This window comes from Pan troglodytes, chromosome 2, assembly GCF_028858775.2.
Source record: "Pan troglodytes isolate AG18354 chromosome 2, NHGRI_mPanTro3-v2.0_pri, whole genome shotgun sequence".
In the NCBI taxonomy this organism is placed as follows: Eukaryota; Metazoa; Chordata; class Mammalia; order Primates; family Hominidae; genus Pan; species Pan troglodytes.
Genome location: NC_086015.1, coordinates 186,724,256 through 186,743,634, shown reverse-complemented (window position 1 = coordinate 186,743,634; position 19,379 = coordinate 186,724,256). Strand labels below are relative to the sequence as shown.

The 19,379-nt window shown below is 44.6% G+C and overlaps 1 protein-coding gene and 1 long non-coding RNA gene across 2 annotated transcripts in view; one reads left to right on the top strand and one right to left on the bottom strand.

Annotated features, from left to right (window-relative positions):
• The first annotated feature begins 7,250 nt into the window (after positions 1 to 7,250).
• KLHL6 (kelch like family member 6) overlaps positions 7,251 to 19,379 on the top strand; it is a 63,852-nt gene continuing 51,723 nt past the window's right edge. Inside the window, exon 1 of the mRNA XM_001134897.7 lies at positions 7,251 to 7,714. Within this exon, the coding sequence (XP_001134897.1) occupies positions 7,422 to 7,714 (293 nt within the window). The 5' untranslated portion in view covers positions 7,251 to 7,421. The remainder of the gene's footprint in view (positions 7,715 to 19,379) is intronic.
• LOC104005882 (uncharacterized) lies at positions 10,745 to 14,334 on the bottom strand. Its single transcript, XR_679361.5, has 2 exons — positions 14,106 to 14,334; positions 10,745 to 11,017 (listed from the first exon to the last, which is right to left on the bottom strand). It is a non-coding gene; the product is annotated as an uncharacterized LOC104005882 (long non-coding RNA).

Below are 19,379 nucleotides of genomic sequence, written 5' to 3'. Positions count from 1 at the left end.
CTTGCCTTGCTCCTCCCACTTCCTTCCAGAGACAATGTTCTTCCACGAACTCCAAACCGGAAGGCTAGCTCCCTTAGGGCTGCCACCAGACCCCTTAATAACTTGGGCAAGCCTGGTCAAGAGGCAAACCAGGACACAACGCCATCCTGGGACAAGCGTGAGGCTACATGGGATGGTCCAAAAGTTAGTATCTGTCGGGAAATTCCCTTTATGAGAAAACTAGATTGGCCTCAGGGCAGGTATAGAAGCTGGAAGGTGCCAAGCTGGGCTGCAGAAGTGGCTTTTTTTTGCTTTATTTTTTTTTGCTGATGGGAGCAGATGTGGCTTCTATAGCGAGAACTTGGAGGTGAGGACCACACTGGGGTCTGCAGAGGAAGAGTGGTACAGCATTTGGGCCTGGCAGATGAGTGTCCCAATACCGCTCTGCCTCTGTTTCTGGGAAGTGCGTTTGCCTGTAAGGAGCAGAGACACAATCAATCTACTTCATGAAAGGGGGTCAGGCAGAATCTCTCTGAAATCCAAGAGTAGGGCCCGAACTGGAGCTGGAGGGAGGTGCACATGCAAGGAGGCCGCAGGACCTCGGCAATCTAAAGAGGAGGGTGGGGTCACAGTGGGGTGACAGTGAATGTTCAACAACTGGCTCTCAAGGACAAAGCCCTGATTCATAGCATTTATCAATTTCTATGGTGTAAATATCCCTATCATGGCTAATTTCAACCAACACCAAGTCACTGCCCTTGAAGTGAGGAAGAAATGCACAAAATCAACTCCCTAGGGTCAGTACAAGTCTACTGCAGCATACCAAATGTTAATTTTGATTCTTTTCTGAATTTTCCAGGTTTTCAACAAGGTAACTTATTATTGTTTCATAACCAGAAAAACACCCAGCAAAAGTTAATTTTTTAATAAAAGAAATGTGGGGTTTTGGGGTGGGATGAAAAATGGGATGTGGTTTGTTAAGGACAAACTTCCCTGATTTCACTACTTGTTGAGGGTAGAGGGTCAGCCTTGGCTTTTGCCATCTCTTGCCTCTACACCTTCTTTTTCTTTTCTTTTCTTTTCTTTCTTTCTTTCTTTTTTTTTTTTTTTTTTTTTTTTTTTTGAGACTAGGTCTTGCTCTGTTGCCCAGGCTGGAGTGCAGTGGTGTGATCTCAGCTCACTGTAACCTCCACCTCCCAGGTTCAAGTGATTCTCCTGCCTCAGCCTCCAGCGTAGCTGGTATTACAGGCCCCCACCATCATGCCTGGGTAATTTTTTTGTATTTTTAGGGGAGACAGGGTTTCACCGTGTTGGCCAGTCTGGTCTTGAACTCCTGACCTCAAGTGATCTGCCCACCTCCACCTCCCAAAGTGCTGATATTACAGGCATGAGCCATAGCACCCGGCCTCAATCAATCCTACCTCAGCCTCCCATATAACTGAAACTACAGGCATGCGCCACTGTGCCCTGCTAATTTTTGTATTTTTGGCAGAGACGCTGATCTCGAACTCCTGAGCTCAAGTGATCTGCCCGCCTCAGCGTCCCAAAGTGCTGCAATTACAGGCGTGAGCCACCACACCCGGCCTTACTTCCACCATTGTGCGGACATTGTTTTAAGGAGAGGTTGCTCAGAACCACCTGGTAGGGGTCTTGGGAACACCTGGCTTTCCTAAGTTCAGGTCCGCAGGGGACATGTCAGGGTAACGCCTAGGGACCAGGCTGGGTGGTCCTGAATAGAAAGTTACAAAATTATAACTCATATATGACAAGCCTTTTATTATGTTGACTAGAAACATTATGCTATGGAAAGCGTGTGTTGTACGCAGAATTTGTAAGAGGAAATAAAGCCTTAATGCCGCTCTTTTAAAAAGAATCCCCTCTGGATGAAATTATAAAACACTTGGCTCTGGGTTCTGCTTTGTTCTTGGATTTTGATATTTGGGCTCACCACTTCCATCAGGCTTGTCTTTTTCCTCCGGCAACTTCCCAACTTCCTGTTTCAGATTCAGGCAGACCCCGTGTCATTGTTTTGGATGAAAGCATCTATCTTTCGTTATTATTATGACGGGATGTGGTTGGCAAGAGGAGTTGGCCTGAGGAGCCCAGGGCCAGGCATTTGATGAGCAGGAGCCTGGGAGCCCTGGGCACCCTTGAATCAGGCGGAGGAAGAGGCCAGGCCAGCGGCGTCTGCGGGAGGCCGCGATTGGGAGAGGCCGGCGCACTCTACCTGGGAGCTAAGGATACTCAGAGGAACCCCGACCTGAGGTAAAAGCTGCAGCTTCTCTGTTTTCTGGGCCCTCAGGTATTAACTGGAACCAGAAAGAGGCCACAAGATGGCAGGCAAAGCTGGTCTTGTCTGAGGCATGGGTGGATATTTCATTTGCCTCACACTTATCAGGAAGACGTGAAGTCCTGAGTGTGCTCCTTCAGCATGGGGTGGGGTGTCAGGCGCTGGCTCAGGAACTGGAACTCTGGAACTGCAGTCCCATTCAGCTACTAACTAGCAAAGTGCTGGCATCAATGCATGTTGACTATTATTGTTATGGTTGTTATTACCTTTGTGTTGTCAAATAAAACATGGAAAATGATACAAACAAATGTACAGCGTAGTGAATTATTATAAGGCACACAATACCGTTGTAAACGCCACTAAGGTCAAGAAATCGAACTTTGCCAACTACCCCAAATCTCTTTCATGTGTCCCTGCCCAAACACAGCCCGGTGAAGGGACATGTTTGGTGTGTTCCATCCAGGTTTTGGCTTGGGATGTATTTAGTTGGAGGATGCCTCAAATGTTAGACCCTCAAGTGTAGATGTTAAGTAAGCAGTTGGATACCAATAGTTATCTAGTTATTGTAGCACAGAGCCTAGAGATAATCCAAGTTATCCAAGCCTGGAGATTATCCAAGTTATCTCTAGGCTTTGTGCTGTGATAATTAGATAAATATTGGCTTACTATTTGTTGAAACATCATTACAACCATCAGAAACATTAAGAAAAGATGTCTATTTCCCAGAACACAAAGAACAGGCAAAGATATATTAGGAAAAGTAAATGAAAAGAAAGCAGGAGTGGCAATAGAAACTCCAGACAAATCAGAAAATTATTTAAAGAAAAAAATTAACAGGATAAACAGGGATATTTAATACTAATAAAAGGTACAATCAATAGCAAGGATATAACAACACCGTACTTTGAACAGAGATTTAGAGCATTAAAATATATAAAGCAGAAGAGAGTGACTAAGGAGTAAGGTTTGACATCTATGTATAGGAGAAAGGTCACAGAAGCTGGGGTTAGGGTATGGCATGGAATCTGTGTTGACCCTGCCTCTTTCAGTGACGCCCTCTTGGCTAAGCAGGAGGCCACCAGTGGGGCCAAGTGGGAGTCCTGGAGCCCAGCTCTGACATATGCAAAAATCTTAGACCCTCTTGAATTCCCACCTTTTTCCTCCTACCCTCCTGTCCTGTCCTACCTCAGTCTCCTTCATTCACCTGGCTTCATCTCTGCTTCACCTTGACACTGAAGTCTAAGGGCAGATTCAGTTTAACTAACTGGACCCTCCATAGTTTTTTGTTTTTTGTTTTTTTTTTGAGATGGAGTCTCACTCTGTCACCCAGGCTGGAGTGCAGTGGCGCGACCTCGGCTCACTGCAAGCTCTGCCTCCTGGGTTCACACCATTCTCCTGCCTCAGCCTCCCAAGTAGCTGGAACTACAGGCGCCCGCCACTACACCCGGCTAATTTTTTGTATTTTTAGTAGAGATGGGGTTTCACCGTGTTAGCCAGGATGATCTCGATCTCCTGACCTCGTGATCTGCCCGTCTCGGCCTCCCAAAGTGCTGGGATTATAGGCATGGGCCACCGTGCCCAGCCGACCCTCCATAGTTCCACTGAACACAGCTTAACATATGACTTTTTTTTGCTTTTTTGTTTTGTTTGTTTGTTTGTTGAGACAAGGTCTCCGCTCTGTTGCCCAGGCTGGAATGCAGTGGTGAGAACATGGCTAACTGCAGCCTCCACCTCCTGGGCTCAAGCAATCCTCCTGCCTCAGCCTTCCAAGTAGCTGGGACTACAGATGCATGCCACCACATATGACTAACTTTTTAATTTATATTTTTTGTAGAGATGGGGTTTTGTCATGTTGCCCAGGCTGGTCTGGAATTTCTTGGCTCAAGCAATTTTCTTGCACTGGCCTCCCAAAGTGCTGGGATTACAGGCGTGAGCCACCACACCTGGCCCAAGCATATAACTTTTGGAAGCTGACCTTGGCCGCCTGCCAGGTCTCAATTTAAATTCATGACTATTAATCTTAAAAAGGGCAAGAAAGGAAAGATTAGGTCAGATCAGAAAGTAAAAATTTGCCCTCCCATTCATCAGGCTAGGAAGTCAGACACAGATGAAACATTAAAAAGAAACAATGTTTCTTCAAAGATTAGGTCAGATCGGAAAGTAAAAAAATCTGCCCTCCCATTCATCAGGCTAGGAAGTCAGACACAGATGAAACGTTAAAAAGAAATAACGTTTCCTTAAGTGACTCCTTGCAATTATAAATGTGTCATAAGGATACCCTTCGTGGGTGACTACTTATTCTTACTGAGAAAAATTGTTTTCTAAAAATCACAGACCATCAGAAACTTTGTTGTTTGCCATTGTGTCAGTAAGAATGAGATCTCATAGTTGTCTGGAAGATCTAAATCACTTTGACACTGGGAAGCAGTCTCAATTTCCAACTCAGATACGGGGCTTCCGAATACAACATTCCACATTTATCTCAATTTTGTAGTTTCCAGGGAGAAAAGACTTTGGGTCCACTGTAAAGTCTAGACTTAATGTTTATCCTTTTACAGATAGTCCCACTGTGCTTTGAACCTATCTTGATACTGTTCATTTACATTTAACCTAAACTTGGGGCAGGTGCGGTGGTGTGAGCCTGTAGTCCCAGCACTTTGGGAGGCCGAGACGGGTGGATCGCTTGAGCCCAGCAGTTCAAGACCAGCCTGGCCAACATGGCAAAACCCTGTCTCCACTAAAGATACAAAAAATTAGCCAGGTGTGGTGGTGCATGCCTGTAGTCCCAGCTACTTGGGAGGCTGAGGCAGGAGAATCGCTTGAACCTGGGAGGCGGAGGTCGCAGTGAGCTGAGATCGCACCACTGTACTCTAGCCTGGGCAACAGAGTAAGACTCCGTCTCAAAAACAAACAAACAAACAAACCTAAACTCCAAATTTTCTTGTAATTTTTATTAGAGTAAAATAAACCTATAAATGTATTTGGAAAGAATTGGTCCTTTTAATAATATTTAGTCTTTCCATAAAGGAACTTGGTATATTTATTTAAGTTTTCTTTCGAAACTCTTAGTAAAGTTTGTTAGTTTTCTTTATGTTGCTGGTTGCTGTTATTGCTAGGCATTTACATATGTTTTATTACCATTGTGAATGGCATTATTTTTCCATTACTTTTTTTTTTTTTGAGGCAGAGTTTCGCTCTTATTGCCCAGGCTGGAGTGCAGTGGCGCAATCTCAGCTCACTGCAACCTCCACCTCCCGGGTTCAAGCGATTCTCCTGCCTCAGCCTCCCGAGTAGGGGGGTTACAAGTGTACGCCACCATGACTGGCTAATTTTTGTATTTTTAGTAGAGACGGGGGTTTCACCATGTTGCTCAGGCTGGTCTTGAGCTCCTGACCTTGTGATCCCCCCGCCTTGGTCTCCCAAAGTGCTGGGATTACAGGCGTGAGCCACCACGCCCGGCCGTCAGGTTTCTTTATATGCTCCATTATAATCTTTTGGGACCACAATTGTATATTCAGTCCATCATCGATTGAAATGTCATTATGCTGGGCATGACTGTACTTGTGACGGTTAATTTTAGATGTCAAGTTTACTGGGCTAAGAAATACCTAGCAACCTGGTAAAGCATTACTGTTGGGCGTGTCTGTGAGGTTGTTTCCAGGAGAGATTAGTGAGTCTGAGTGGACTCGGTAGAGAAGATACACTCTCAGTGTGGGTGGGCACCATCCAATCGGCCAGGGACCCAGAGAAAACAAAAACAGAAGAAAGGTCGATGTCTCTATCTCCTGAGGCTGGGATACAGTCATCTCCTGCCTTGAACAACAGGACTCCAGGATCCCCTGCCTTTGGACTTCAGGACTTACACCAGTCTCCCCACCCCCTGGATTCTCAGGCCTTTGGCTTTGGACTGAGAGTTATACCATCTTCTCTGGTTCTGAGGCCTTTGGACTTGAACTGAGCTCTCAGCAGTCTGTCATGCGACTTCTCAGTCTCCATAATCACGTGAGCCAATTCCCCTAATAATTTCCCTCTGCTATGCCTCTCTAGGTATCCTTTTGGTTCTGTCTCTCTGGAGTCCATCATCGACTGAAATATCATTATGCTGGGTATGACTGTAATTGTAATGGTTAATTTTAGATGTCAAGTTTGCTGGGCTAAGAAATACCTAGCAACCTGGTAAAGCATTACTGTTGGGCGTGAGAGAACGCTAACTGATACGCTCCTATAACTTCCCCAGGATATCATGGGATTTTAATAATGACAGTTATTACTACTTAACTGAGACACGCAGAGGTAATGAAAATACTTCAGGATCCACCGTTAGATGCACGGTCAGTAGACGTTGGGCTAATCTGAGACGTGCTATGGCAATTCGGTGTAGACCCACCCTGACTCATCCTCTGAGAAGATGCTGTTGATGGAGTTTTGGAAACCATTTCTTCTGTGCCCCCAAAGCATATTCGAAACAATAGACATTTTTTTGGTGGGGGAAGACATGAAAGTTTGCCATGACGTTGTTTTCCCCTGGGTAGGGAAGAGGATGAAGATAGACGATCTGCAGTGCCGCCAGAAATGAGAATGTCAGGGATAAGTGGGGTTTCCATGGTTTACAAAGCACGGTTGTTGGATCATTGTGGGGTCTCAGACTCCTGGGAGGAGGAAGTGGGAGGATCATAGACTGTCTCCTGTCCATCCCCTCGCTGATGACTTGGGTTATTGAGCCACTAGGAGTACAAATGTGAAGCAGGAGGATTATAGACTGTCTCCTGTCCATCCCCTCATTGACGACTTGGGTTATTGATAGCATTAGGCGTACAAATGTAACAGCCACCACCGGAGGCTTCCTGCTCACGGATATGAGGTGGGAGATGCACCAAAATAAACACACAGCACTCACAGTGGACTCTGAGAGGCCACTCCTCTTCCAGAACCCCCTCCCACACACCTATTCTAAGTAATTTCTAACCCTGTGATTACTCACAGAAAGAAGAAGAATAGAAGTTGCTGGCATTTGTAGTAACAGGATGAGAAAGTGCGAGACTTCCTGTTATGTGTGTGTGACAGCTGGTGATAAGTGGAGGGCCCTGCACAGGAAATCCGCTCAGCTTCTGCAATGGGGCCTGCCTGACACTTGGGCGCTCCTTCAGTCTCGATGTTGATGGCAGGACAAAGGGACGCCTGGACCATGGGTGATGTGGTCGAGAAGAGTTTGGAAGGGCCCCTGGCACCTTCTACAGATGAGCCCTCCCAGAAAACAGGAGACTTGGTCGAGATCTTAAATGGGGAAAAGGTCAAATTTGACGACGCGGGACTCTCCTTAATTCTTCAGAATGGCCTGGAAACCCTGCGAATGGAAAACGCTCTGACAGATGTCATCTTGTGTGTGGACATTCAGGAATTCTCCTGCCACCGCGTGGTGCTTGCCGCAGCCAGCAACTATTTCAGGTCAGCATGCCTAGGACCAGAGTCAAATTGGGTGCAAGTTGCAAGGAAGAGGTGTGTTAGTGTGAGAGCCCAATCTTGAACAGTTGGCCATGATATTTATGGTTTACATATATATTAAGGCTTGTGTGTCTACTTAAAATATAAGAAAGGACACTATCACACTTTATTTTATTATTTATTTATTTATTTATTTATTTTTGAGACGGAGTTTTGCTTTTGTTGCCCAGGCTGGAGTGCAATGGCGCAATCTCGGTTCACCGCAACCTCTGCCTCCTGGGTTCAAGCGATTCTCCTGCCTCAGCCTCCCGAGTAGCTGGGATTTGCAGGCATGCACCACAACACCCGGATAATTTTGTATTTTTAATAGAGATGGGGTTTCTCCATGTTGGTCAGGTTGGTCTTGAACTCCCGACCTCAGGTGATCCACCCGCCTCCGCCTCCCAAAGTGCTGGCATTACAGGTGTGAGACGCTGCGCCCAGCTTATCACACTTTAAATTTTAGGATTTAGGCCACATTAAAAGAGAGATTGGCATCATTTAAAAGCAATGTTTACATTCTATAGTAAACCTTTTGTGTATATTTCCTTGTTCCAAAGGATGGAAAATTACTGAAGTCATGGGGATTTTTTTCCCCCTTGGTCTGACTGGTGTTGGAAACATAATGTTGTCTTTGTTAATCAACAAACATAGAGAAAAAGGATGTGGCCCCTCTTCTGGAGTTATCAAATGACTTGTTACAAATTAGGGGCTTCTTGATGTGTAGGCAGTGTGGGGAAAGGGAAAGCAGTTACAAAGATGCTTTAGATGGGAGAGGCCTCTAGTTACGATAAACTGGTGATCTCATAGTGGGAAGACCTGAAGTCAGGAGACTTGGTTCCTTCTTGACAGTGAAACTTTAGGCAAGTCACAAAGTGCTCTGAATGTCTGTTTCATCATCTGTAAGGTGAGCACAATGATGATCACCTTTCAGGGCTGTCATAATTAAACAAGAGCGTGAAAAGGGTCCTACACAGTGTCTAGCATATAGTAAGTAGATGCTCAATATATCTTTCTTGGAATTCTTTTTCTGATTCTGCTTGATTCAGCTAAGGATGACTTATTGAGTGTTTCCCATGAGCACGTCCCTGGGGTAGGAATTTTATAGCGCCGGGAACCCAGTGAACACACCTGATCCAGTGTTCTCCATATCAGCATGGACATGGGGGAACCAGCCTGCAAGGGCAATGTGGATAATGAAGAAAGTATTTGGGAACTTGAAAAGAAATACCCTTAGAATTCTTCTTAATGAGATTCTTCTTAACTCTTGATTCTGGCTGAGGAAATTGAAAACGATTAACCTATGAAAGTATTATGGAAAGTGTTTTCTTTCTTTCTTTCTTTCTTTTTTTTGAGGTGCTTGGGGGGAAACGTTTCTTTGTAATTCATAGAGCAGGATCAGCAGGTTGCTGTGGGACTCATTAGGTCTCCTGTGTCGATAAGACAAGGGGATATCTGGGTTTGAGGGAAGTAGTGGCTGCTGTGCGCCAGACAGACATAGTTATCTGATTTTATTTTTGTAACAGCATGATGAAGGTGGCTGATATCTCCTTTCACAGATGAGGAAATGAAAACTCAGCATTATATATCTGGTCATTGCTGGAGCAGGGACTGGGTATGTTCTGGAAATCCTTGTTACTGCAATGCAAGCTGCCTTTAGGTCTGGGACTTCATTCCATGAGAAGTGTGTAAAATATAAAGTGTAAACACAGCCATCAAAATGGGTTGATATAAACACATTACTTTCTCCACCAACCTTGATCACATGCTTTCACATTGACTGCAGCCCCTCTCAGGAGTGAGTGAAGTCAAGTTAGCTCAATGCCCTGGGGACGCACATTTAGGTTTATCCTTTTGTATCCCTTGCTATCATAAAATGCATACCTGGAAGCAGGTTTGTTAGTGGGTTGGCCTGGCTGTGGACCAGGCCCACTGGCTGTGTGCCCTCGAGTTGATCACTGGTCTTCTCTGGTTCTTGGGTTTCTCATCCTAAATGGGAATTTGGGCTTGGGTCCTTCCAGCCCTGCTGATCTAGGATACTTAGGGAAAGTCTCTGCCGGTCATCAGAGGAGGCAACGGCAATGAGAAGCTGGAGAACATGAGGGTGAAGGCATCTGACTGTGTATACAGAGTCTCTCCCAAAACTGCCTGGTCATGAGAGGAAATTCCTTCAATTCTTCTCTTCAGGGAAGTGACTTTTGCTTCTTCTCTTGGGATTTTCAACGTGACTTTCCTTCTACTGTCCTGGAGACAGGATTCTTTTTTCCGGTGCTACTATTCATATCAACTCCTGTTTGTGGAGCGCTTACTGTGGGCCAGGCCCTGTAGCTTCTGTATCACATACTCTAGTCCACTCCACCCTCACAGCAACCTGACAAGGCAGGGAGTCCTATCCCCAGCCTACCGACGATGAGCCAAAGTCCAGAGTGTCACAGCAAATAAAAAGTAGCCAAGCTGGGATTTAGACCTAGGGCTGACGTTAAATCTGACACACTCTCTCGCTTTGTGTCTAAGGTTTTGAAAGGGGTTCTTCGTATGCTCAGGTTTAGGGAGATCAAAGAGTCTCTCTGTCTGAGAGGCTTTCTTTTTTTTTTTTTTTTTTTGAGACGGAATCTCGCTCTGTCGCCCAGGCTGGAGTGCAGTGGCACAATCTCTGCTCACTGCAAACTCCGCCTCCTGGGTTCAGGCCATTCTGCTGCCTCAGCCTCCTGAGTAGCTGGGACTACAGGCACCTGCCACCACGCCCGGCTAATTTTTTGTATTTTTAGTAGAGACGGGGTTTCACCGTGTTAGCCAGGATGGTCTCCATCTCCTGACCTCGAGATCCACCCGCCTCGGCCTCCCAAAGTGCTGGGATTACAGGCGTGAGTCACCGTGCCCGACCAGTCTGTGAGGCTTTCAACACAGCTCTCTGCGTTTTGGAGGGCCTGGAAGCTGGTTATAAAATTATGTCATTTTTTTCCTTTATTCACTGAGAAAATAATTACTTTCCACTAAGGGACTGACAATAGTTTATTAAACAGTCCCCTACGGACAGACATTTGGACTATTTCTAATCCACCTTTTGCTATTACAAACAATGTTGTAATGAATAACCTGAAACATGAGTTTTTTTCATATGCATTTCTTGAAGAGGGTTTGCTGAGTCAAATGCATCTGCAGTCTTAGCGGTTATTGCAACTTCTCTTTCATTGGGGTTGGATCATGTTGCGTTCCCCACGGCATCACCAAAAGAGGGTGTCATCCAACCGTTGAAGTTTTACCAATCTGATAAATGAGAAAGAATATCTCAATTTAGCTTTAATTTGCATTTTTCTTATTTTTAGTAAGATCAAAGATCTCTTCGTATGTTTAAGGGGCATCTGCAGTTCTTTTTTTGTTGAACTGTCTCTTCACTGCCTTTCTGTTTTTCATGTATTTTTTTAAAATTAAAATTTATTTTTTATTAAAGATATGCAAATAGTAAACAAAGTGTTAAATAGTATTTAAAGGCTTATAATGAAAAAACAAAAATTCCTATTTCCTCCTCCACCCTGTCTCATGCGCCAAAGGCTACCACTTTCAACTTCTATTTGTTTCTTCTGGCACTAGCTCTATATTTCTGCAAAATACACTTATACTGCTCTTTCTTGATTTTTCAGTGTTAGACATCATTCACTGATTTCAAATAAGGATTTAGTATCCTTACCTAACCTCTTACCATAAGCTTTCCTTCCCTGTAATCTTTCAACATAATGTTATCACAACAAGAGTTCACATTATTATGTTCACGAAAACCTTGTTCTCTGTTGAGCCAAATTACTCAATGATCACGTTTCTTTTCTTGTAAACCTTTTGTCTTTCCTGAAGTTATTAATTCACTCATTTTTTCATTTGCTTTGTTTTGGGGTGTCTTTTGCTCACAGCCTCACAAAAATCTTTCATATGGTCCAATGCATCAAAGAATCTACCAGTTCCATTTCCTCAGAATCTTCCTGCCTTGCATCATGTTACACATGTTCCCTGGATTTGCAGGCTGGCTGGGATTCACCTGCTTCTCCATCATTCCCCGGGACTGTCTGCTATGTTGAATGGAGCCTTCTCCCTTCAACCCCTATCTTTCTCTTCCCTGGTTTACCATCTTACCCTGATAAGCACATTCTCCAATAACTTCCTAAGAAAGAGTGCATGGGAAGTAATTTTTTTTTTTTTTTTTCTGAGACAGAGTCTTGCTCTGTCGCCCAGGCTGGAGTGCAGTGGCACTATCTCCACTCATTGCAAGCTCCGCCTCCTGGGTTCATGCCATTCTCCTGCCTCAGCCTCCCTAGTGGCTGGGACTACAGGCGCCCGCCACCACGCCCAGCTAATTTTTTTTTATTTTTAGTACAGACAGGATTTCACCATGTTAGCCAGGATAGTTTCAATCTCCTGACCTCGTGATCCACCCATCTTGGCCTCCCAAAGTGCTGGGATTACAGGCGTGAGCCACTGCGCCCAGCCCATGGGAAGTAAATTTTTAAGGCCTCGCATATATTTTTGTTTTGTTTTGAGACAGAGTCTTGGTCTGTTGCCCAGGCTGGAGTGCAGCAGCTTGATCATGGCTCACTGCAGCCTCCCTGGGCTCAAGCAATTCTTCCACCTCAGCCCCCCAAGTAGCTGGGACCACAGGCATGTACCACCATGCCCGGCTAATTTTTGTATTTTTTTAGTAGAGATAGGGTTTCACCATGTTGGCCAGGCTGGTCTGGAACTCCTGACCTCAGGTGATCCACCCACCTCTGCCTCCCAAATTGCTGGGATTACAGCTGTGAGCCACCCACCACGCCTGGCCTTTCTTTGATTTTAAATAACATTTTGATATTTCACAATGATGTGCCTTGGAGGGGTGTGTGTGTGCGTGTGTGTGTGTGTATGTGTGTTTTACTCCAACCATTATGCTACGCATTTGATGAACCCTTTTAATCTAGAGAGTCACATCCTTTAATCCTGAACATTTCCTCATATTACTGCCTGGTAATTACATGGTTACTGTTTTCCTTGTTTTCTATTTCTGGATCACTTATTCAGTAGATGTGGACTTCTAGAACAGTCTCTAGCTTTCTCATCTTCTCTCTCCTGTTGTCCATCCTCTTATCTTTCTGTTTTACTTTCTGGAAGATTTTTCTCAATTTTATCTTCCAACCTGTTGAGAATCTCAGGTTTTAACTTCCAAGACTTTTTTCTTGTTTTATGTATGAAGCTTCCTTCTTATAACATCCTGTTCTTGTTTTGTATAGGTCATATTTTCACTTAATCTCTTTGAGGTTTATATTTTTTAAAAAACCACTCTTCTGTTTTTGTTTGTTTGTTTTTTACTGTTTGTTTTCACTGTATTTTTCTCTTTGTTTTTGTCTCTTTTATTCTATTTTATGTATGTATTTATTTATTTCCTAGAGACAAGGTCTCCCTATGTTGCCCAGATAGTTTCAAACTCCTGGGCTCAAGGGATCCTCCTGACCCGGCCTCCCAAAGTGCTAGGATTACAGGCATGAGCCACCACACCTGGCCTCTGTCTTTTATTTTAGAGGCTATACTTAAATATCTGGTAGTCTTTGGATATCTATTCATATTTAAGAGTCAAGCACTAACATGGTGAAACCCCATCTCTACTAAAAATACAAAAAATTAGCTGGGCGTGGTGGCACATGCCTGTAGTCCCAGCTACTCGGGAGGCTGAAGCAGGAGAATCGCTTGAATCTGGGAGGCAGAGGTTGCAGTGAGCCAAGATCATGCCACTGCACTCCAGCCGGGGCAACAGAGCAAGACTCAGGTGTCCCGACCTGACGAGTGCCATTCAAGTTGGATTTAGCCATGAAATAAGTTACAAAAAATTTTACATTTATCAGCACTTTGGGAATTTTGAAACTACAGATAAGGGATTATAGATATATAATGCTGAAATATTTACTATCATATTGGTTCTGATCCACAATATTGGAAAATATTAAAAGTGGAAAATATAGGGCCTGACCCTGGTGTTACAATCATTGGCTTCACTTGAGTTCTCAAGTGTACCCACTGTGGCAGCAGCAATCCTCAACACATTTGCTGTTAGCCAGATTTTTAATACAGACCTACATGGCCTTAACTCATTCTTGTTTTTCTTGGCACTTATTCTCTTTTTTAAAATTTGTTTAAATTTTACTTTAAGTTCTGGGATACATGTGCAGAATGCGCGGGTTTGTTACATAGGTATACACGTGCCATGGTGGTTTGCTGCACCTATCAACCCATCATCTAGGTTTTAGGCCCTGAATGCATTAAGTATTTTTCCTAATGCTCTCCCTCCCCTTGTCCCCCACCCGCCGACAGGCCACGGGGTGTGTTGTTCCCCTACCTGTGTCCATGTGTTCTCATTGTTCAACTCCCACTTATGAATGAGAACATGCGGTGTTTGGTTTTCTGTTGCTGTGTTAGTTTGCTGAGAATGATGGTTTCCAGCTTCATCCATGTCCCTGCAAAGGACATGAACTCATTCCTTTTTATGGCTGCACAGTATTCCATGGTGTATATGTTCTTGGCACTTATTCTATCACCTGGGCTTTCTGACTCTTTTCTGACATCTTACCCCATTATGGAGACAAAGCTCAGGATTACAACATCTACATGTGGCTTAAGAGTAGTCTCTTGCCCCACTTTTCTGCCATGCAGTAATTGGTTAATATGTAATAATGATTAACAAGTGCATAGATTGTGCTCACAATAACCTTCCCATTCCTGGCCTTATGCCTGATTTTTGTAGCTGGCGGGTAAAGTCCTCTCAACATAGCCTCAAGGAACCAGACCTAGAGACTGCGGAACAAGACAGGAGTGAGACAGGAATCCAGACAAGGATTCCAGGCAGCAGCATCAACAAAGGAGATTGCTAATGACTCAGCCTCAGCCTGGAAGCTTTTCTATGCATGAAGGAAGGGCCAGTCATGAGACAGGGCAGAGAAAAGCCTGATAACCCCTCCCCTCATCACTAGGACTCCCCTCCCTCTGCCAACCCTGGGAATCACAGCAGGGCTGCCCTCACAGGTCACTGTCACTTATAGAGTGTGCCATATTTTGCAGTGAGCTGGGCTTCCCAAATGGTGAGAACCAGTTTCTGGTTCTAGCCGCAGTGAGGTCCCATATATTTTCGGAGCGCACTATCTTTTCACCTTGCACACCCTGACCCTGCTTCCTTGTCTCTTTTTTAACCCTTTGATCCAGACTGATGTCCTAAGGCATGCTGGGTCCTTGCTGCTATGGGGGTCTGTCAGCTCAGCCCCCAGACATAAACTGGAATGAATGTTCCAACAGTATCCTGCCTGTGCATGTGTGTATGAGCACAAGGAGGCTCTGATTTTTACATTTCCTCCTCATTTTCAGCTTATGTAGCCTACACTAGCAAAAGAGTCTTGAGGAGCTGAGGGGTCATAGGAAATGACCTGTTAGCCACATTTCTGTTCTCTGTGAAGAGGCCTGTTTTCAGTTTAGACATCATGGGGAAACCACTCTTCCCATCAAAGTGAGCTCCCCCAAGGATGAAATGGACACCATGCTATCTACTTGATATTATGAAGACTGAATGAAATAAAAAGAATCCAGCAAAGTGCCTGAAAAAATGTAGGCCGTCCATATTCCAAACTGAGAAAAAATGCTTAATGCAAAGATTACCACGTCACGTATAAAAACAAAATACTGGAAGCAACCTAAATGTCCACAGTGAGAGAATGATTTTCATATTATGCCTCTGTTGAAATTGGTAGCAATATAATAAATAGTCATTATGAAAAGCATGGAGCACCGTAGGAAAAATATTATAATGAAAAGAGGGGGCAAAGCAAGATGCAAAATTGCATGTAAACTATGGAAAGATATGCATGTGAGAAAAGGTAGACAAATAACACCAAAATGAAAACTGTTAACATTATCAGAAAGCCCCATAATCCCTTACCCAAAAATCTGGGAGCCAGATGTGCTTTGCCATTCAGAATTCTTTGGATATTAGCATATCTTAAATGTTATATAGCACCTCCAGCACTCTTTAGTCTAATGCATTAGTACTTCAGCAGTGAGTATACGAATAGTTGTCCTAAGTGGAATAAATAAAGACTCTGAGGTCGGGCGCAGTGGCTTACGCCTGTAATCCCAGCACTTTGGGAGGCTGAAGCTGGTGGATCACCTGAGGTCAAGAGTTCAAGACCAGCCTGGCCAACATGGTGAAACACCGTCTCTACTAAAAAATATAAAAATTAGCCAGGCACGGTGGCGTGTGCCTGTAGTCCCAGCTACTCAGGAGGCTGAGGCAGGAGAATCGATTGAACCCGGACGGTGGAGGTTGCAGAGAGCTGCGATCATGCCACTGCATTCCAACCTGGACGACAGAGTGAGAGATTCCGTCAAAAAAAAAAAAAAAAAGACTTATGGCACTGGGGTTTCAGTCCGGACTCGCCACTTGTTGGCTGTGTAAATCTTGGAGGAATTGCTTGGCTCCTCTGAGGCTCAACGCCGATGTCTACAATAGAGCGAGGCTAACAATTTACGTCTACCGATCCCAGCAAGTTGTGAAATGCGAATAGTAAAATGGATTCATTTATTAATTTATTTGCCCCAAAACTTTATGCGTGGTAATAAGTCAGATTTCTTGGTTCTGAGAAACAGAAATCAACTCTGGCTTATTCGAGAAGAGGAATTTATGTAAATGATAGTAGGAACTCATAAAATCCCCAAAGAAGTTTGGAGAACCAAACCCAGAAGACAAACAGGTGCAAGGGAGGCTAGACAGGGGCCAGGACCGCAGCCCGAAGCCACCCAGGACTCCTGTGGGGAGGACTTCCCTGCTGTTGTACAATGCTGGGGCCACAGCTGCACAGCTGCAGCCACTAGCACTGCTGTCAGGGCTGTCTCTGGAAGCTGGAGGCTGCTGCTGCTTGTCCTGCCTCCACCCAAGCAGGCTTTCCTCTGTCCGGGCTTGTTGATATCAACGGCTTCCAATTCAAAACTATTTGCTAGGCCTGCAATATATGCAGAATAGATGTTAAAGTATCATGAAAACTACACAGTTATGAGGGGATTCCATGACCCTTGTCACATAGGCATCAGAGATATGGATCCTGAGACCCAAATATGCAAGAAGGTAATTATTAGCACGTTCACTCCTCTGCTCCCTGCAAAACTGTGAGGAGCCCTGGATACACTTGTAGGGATGTGTGGCATGAAGGCATCATCCATCATGGGTGGACTAAAAGCAGGTTGAAAATGCAAGCCATGTGAAGGCAGTGACCACCTTATTCTTCTCCTCGATGCCATTGCAATGGCTGACACTCAGCAGACATTCTGTAAATGCATGAAGTGAACGAACACTTGGATCTTCCTCCTGCAGGTCCAGTCACTGATTAAGTAGCATCCTGGCCAGAGCAGGAAGTCCTCACAGAGTTGTGTGGGAAGCTATTGGGCAACTTTAGAAAAGGGAAAGATGATAAAATGTGGCTATCACAGGAAAAATGGGAAGGAACAGTTCCAAAATCCAAAATGCCTCAGAATATTATGGATTGAACTGGTCGCTCATGTGACCACCTGCATACAGATGTGCCATGCATACAATGTGACTCTTGCAGTTCTTTTGTTTTTTTGCACTGGGAGTGGGGAGAGGGGTTCTGCACCACGGCAGAAGTGCCATTAGGTCCTTTGATTTTTCAAGGAAGTGTCATCTCTGTCACCCCTACCCATGATGTCTAAACTGAAAACAGGCCTCTTCATAGAGAGATCCACAGCATGTGGATATTATTTCAATCAAGATTAGAAAATCTATTCTTCAATTTTAGATAATCTTCCATGCAGCTCCCAACTAAAACACAACAGAGAAATATTTTCATCATTCATAGCTCAAGTTGTGAGCTTTATCCCTGCATCAAACCCATGGATATGCAACTGTCCCTCCATGAAAATGTTTTTTCAGGACAAGGGTCTAACATGGTAAGCACCAAACAGTCCACGAGAAGAGCTGGCCACATGCAGAGCCTTTGTGTTTTTGGTAAAACTGCCATGAGCGCAACATCCATTTGCGCTGCTTCATATTCCTTTATTGGTGAGCATCTTTTGGTTTCGAGGGATAGGAAATCAAGTCAATCAGCTTAGGCAAAGAGAAAGGTATTTGGTCACATTATCAAATCATAGGAAGGGCTGGGATGCAGCAGAGCCCAGGGAGAAGAGGAACGAGGCCCTTTCGTGCAGCCTGCGTGCTCTTTCTCCACCCCTCACTTGGCTTCTCTCAGGTTGGGTTTCTCAGGCTGACTTCTGCCACACGGTTGGGAGTTTGCCTATTGGCTGCTGAGACTCCTAGCCTTGGCTCTGGAGGGAAAATGAGGGACTTTCTCTACCGGTGGCTTGAAAAAACCCCTGGGAAAGACTCTGATTGGCTCAGCCCCATTCAGTTACCCAATCCTAGGCCAATCACTGTGCCAGGGAGGTGGGGCACAATGATCAGCCCAGCCTAGGTTGGGAGTCCACCCTTGGCTAAAGAGCTGTGCGTGCGTGTGTGTGTGTGTGTGTGTGTGTGTGTGTGTGTTTGAGAGAGAGAGAGAGAGACAGAAGATAGAAAGGCGGAGAGGCCTGTAATGACGTGAGAGCTCCCGCCTGAACCACATGATTTGAGTGGGGCCTGGATGGGGAGAAGAGCATTTCCCGATATGGAGAGATGCTGGACAAAAGGAAAAATAAAGTCCGCTAAAGAGGGGTAACAAACACTGCTTTACTTTCTTATTAGCCAATTTGTCGCACTTTTGCCTTTGCTGTGACTGTCAGGAAGCTCTGTGGATTAACTTTCCTGAGCCTTGGTTTCAGAGATATATTCTCCTTCGACTTTAATTTCTTAATTCTTGTATTCTTATTTTTATTGTTACTGTTTTGTGTTTTATGATCCCTCTGCTTCTTTTGTAAAAGCCTTCTTAAATGCTTTTGGTGAGGCCATCTCCACGTAAAGATAAGTAAGTCTCCTTTGCTGTGAAAGAGTATCACTTAGGCAACCTACATGTCCTCTGCGAGCTGTAAAGGCTAGCATTCTTTTACTGTATTTAACTTCTATGGAAAACGTTAAGGCCACCATAATTACAAGAGTGCTGATACTGCTATGGCTTTTTTTTTTTTTTTTTTTTTTTTTTGAGACTGAGTTTCACTCTTGTCGCCCAGGCTGGAGTGTGATGGCCTGATCTCAGCTCACGGCAAACTCTACCTCCCAGGTTCAAGCGATTCTTCTGCCTCAGCCGCCCGAGTAGCTGGGACTACAGGCGTGTGCCACTATGCCCGGCTAATTTTGTATTTTTAGTAGAGATGGGGTTTCACCATGTTGGCCAGGCTGGTCTCGAACTCCTGATCTCAGGTGATCCACCTGCCTCGGCCTCCCAAAGTGCTGGGATTACAGGCGTGAGCCACCACACCCGGCCTCATGCTACGGCTTTAAAACACAATCAAACCAAAACTAACAGGTTGCATCATAGCCCTTTCTGAAGAGATGCTCTGGGATCCACAATAAATAATAGACACTCAGCAGGTTTGCATATAATGATTCAGGTCCAGGGTCCAGTAAGACCTTATTGGATTGAAAAGATCATGTGTCTTGTAGAGTAAGCTCAGGTTTATGGAG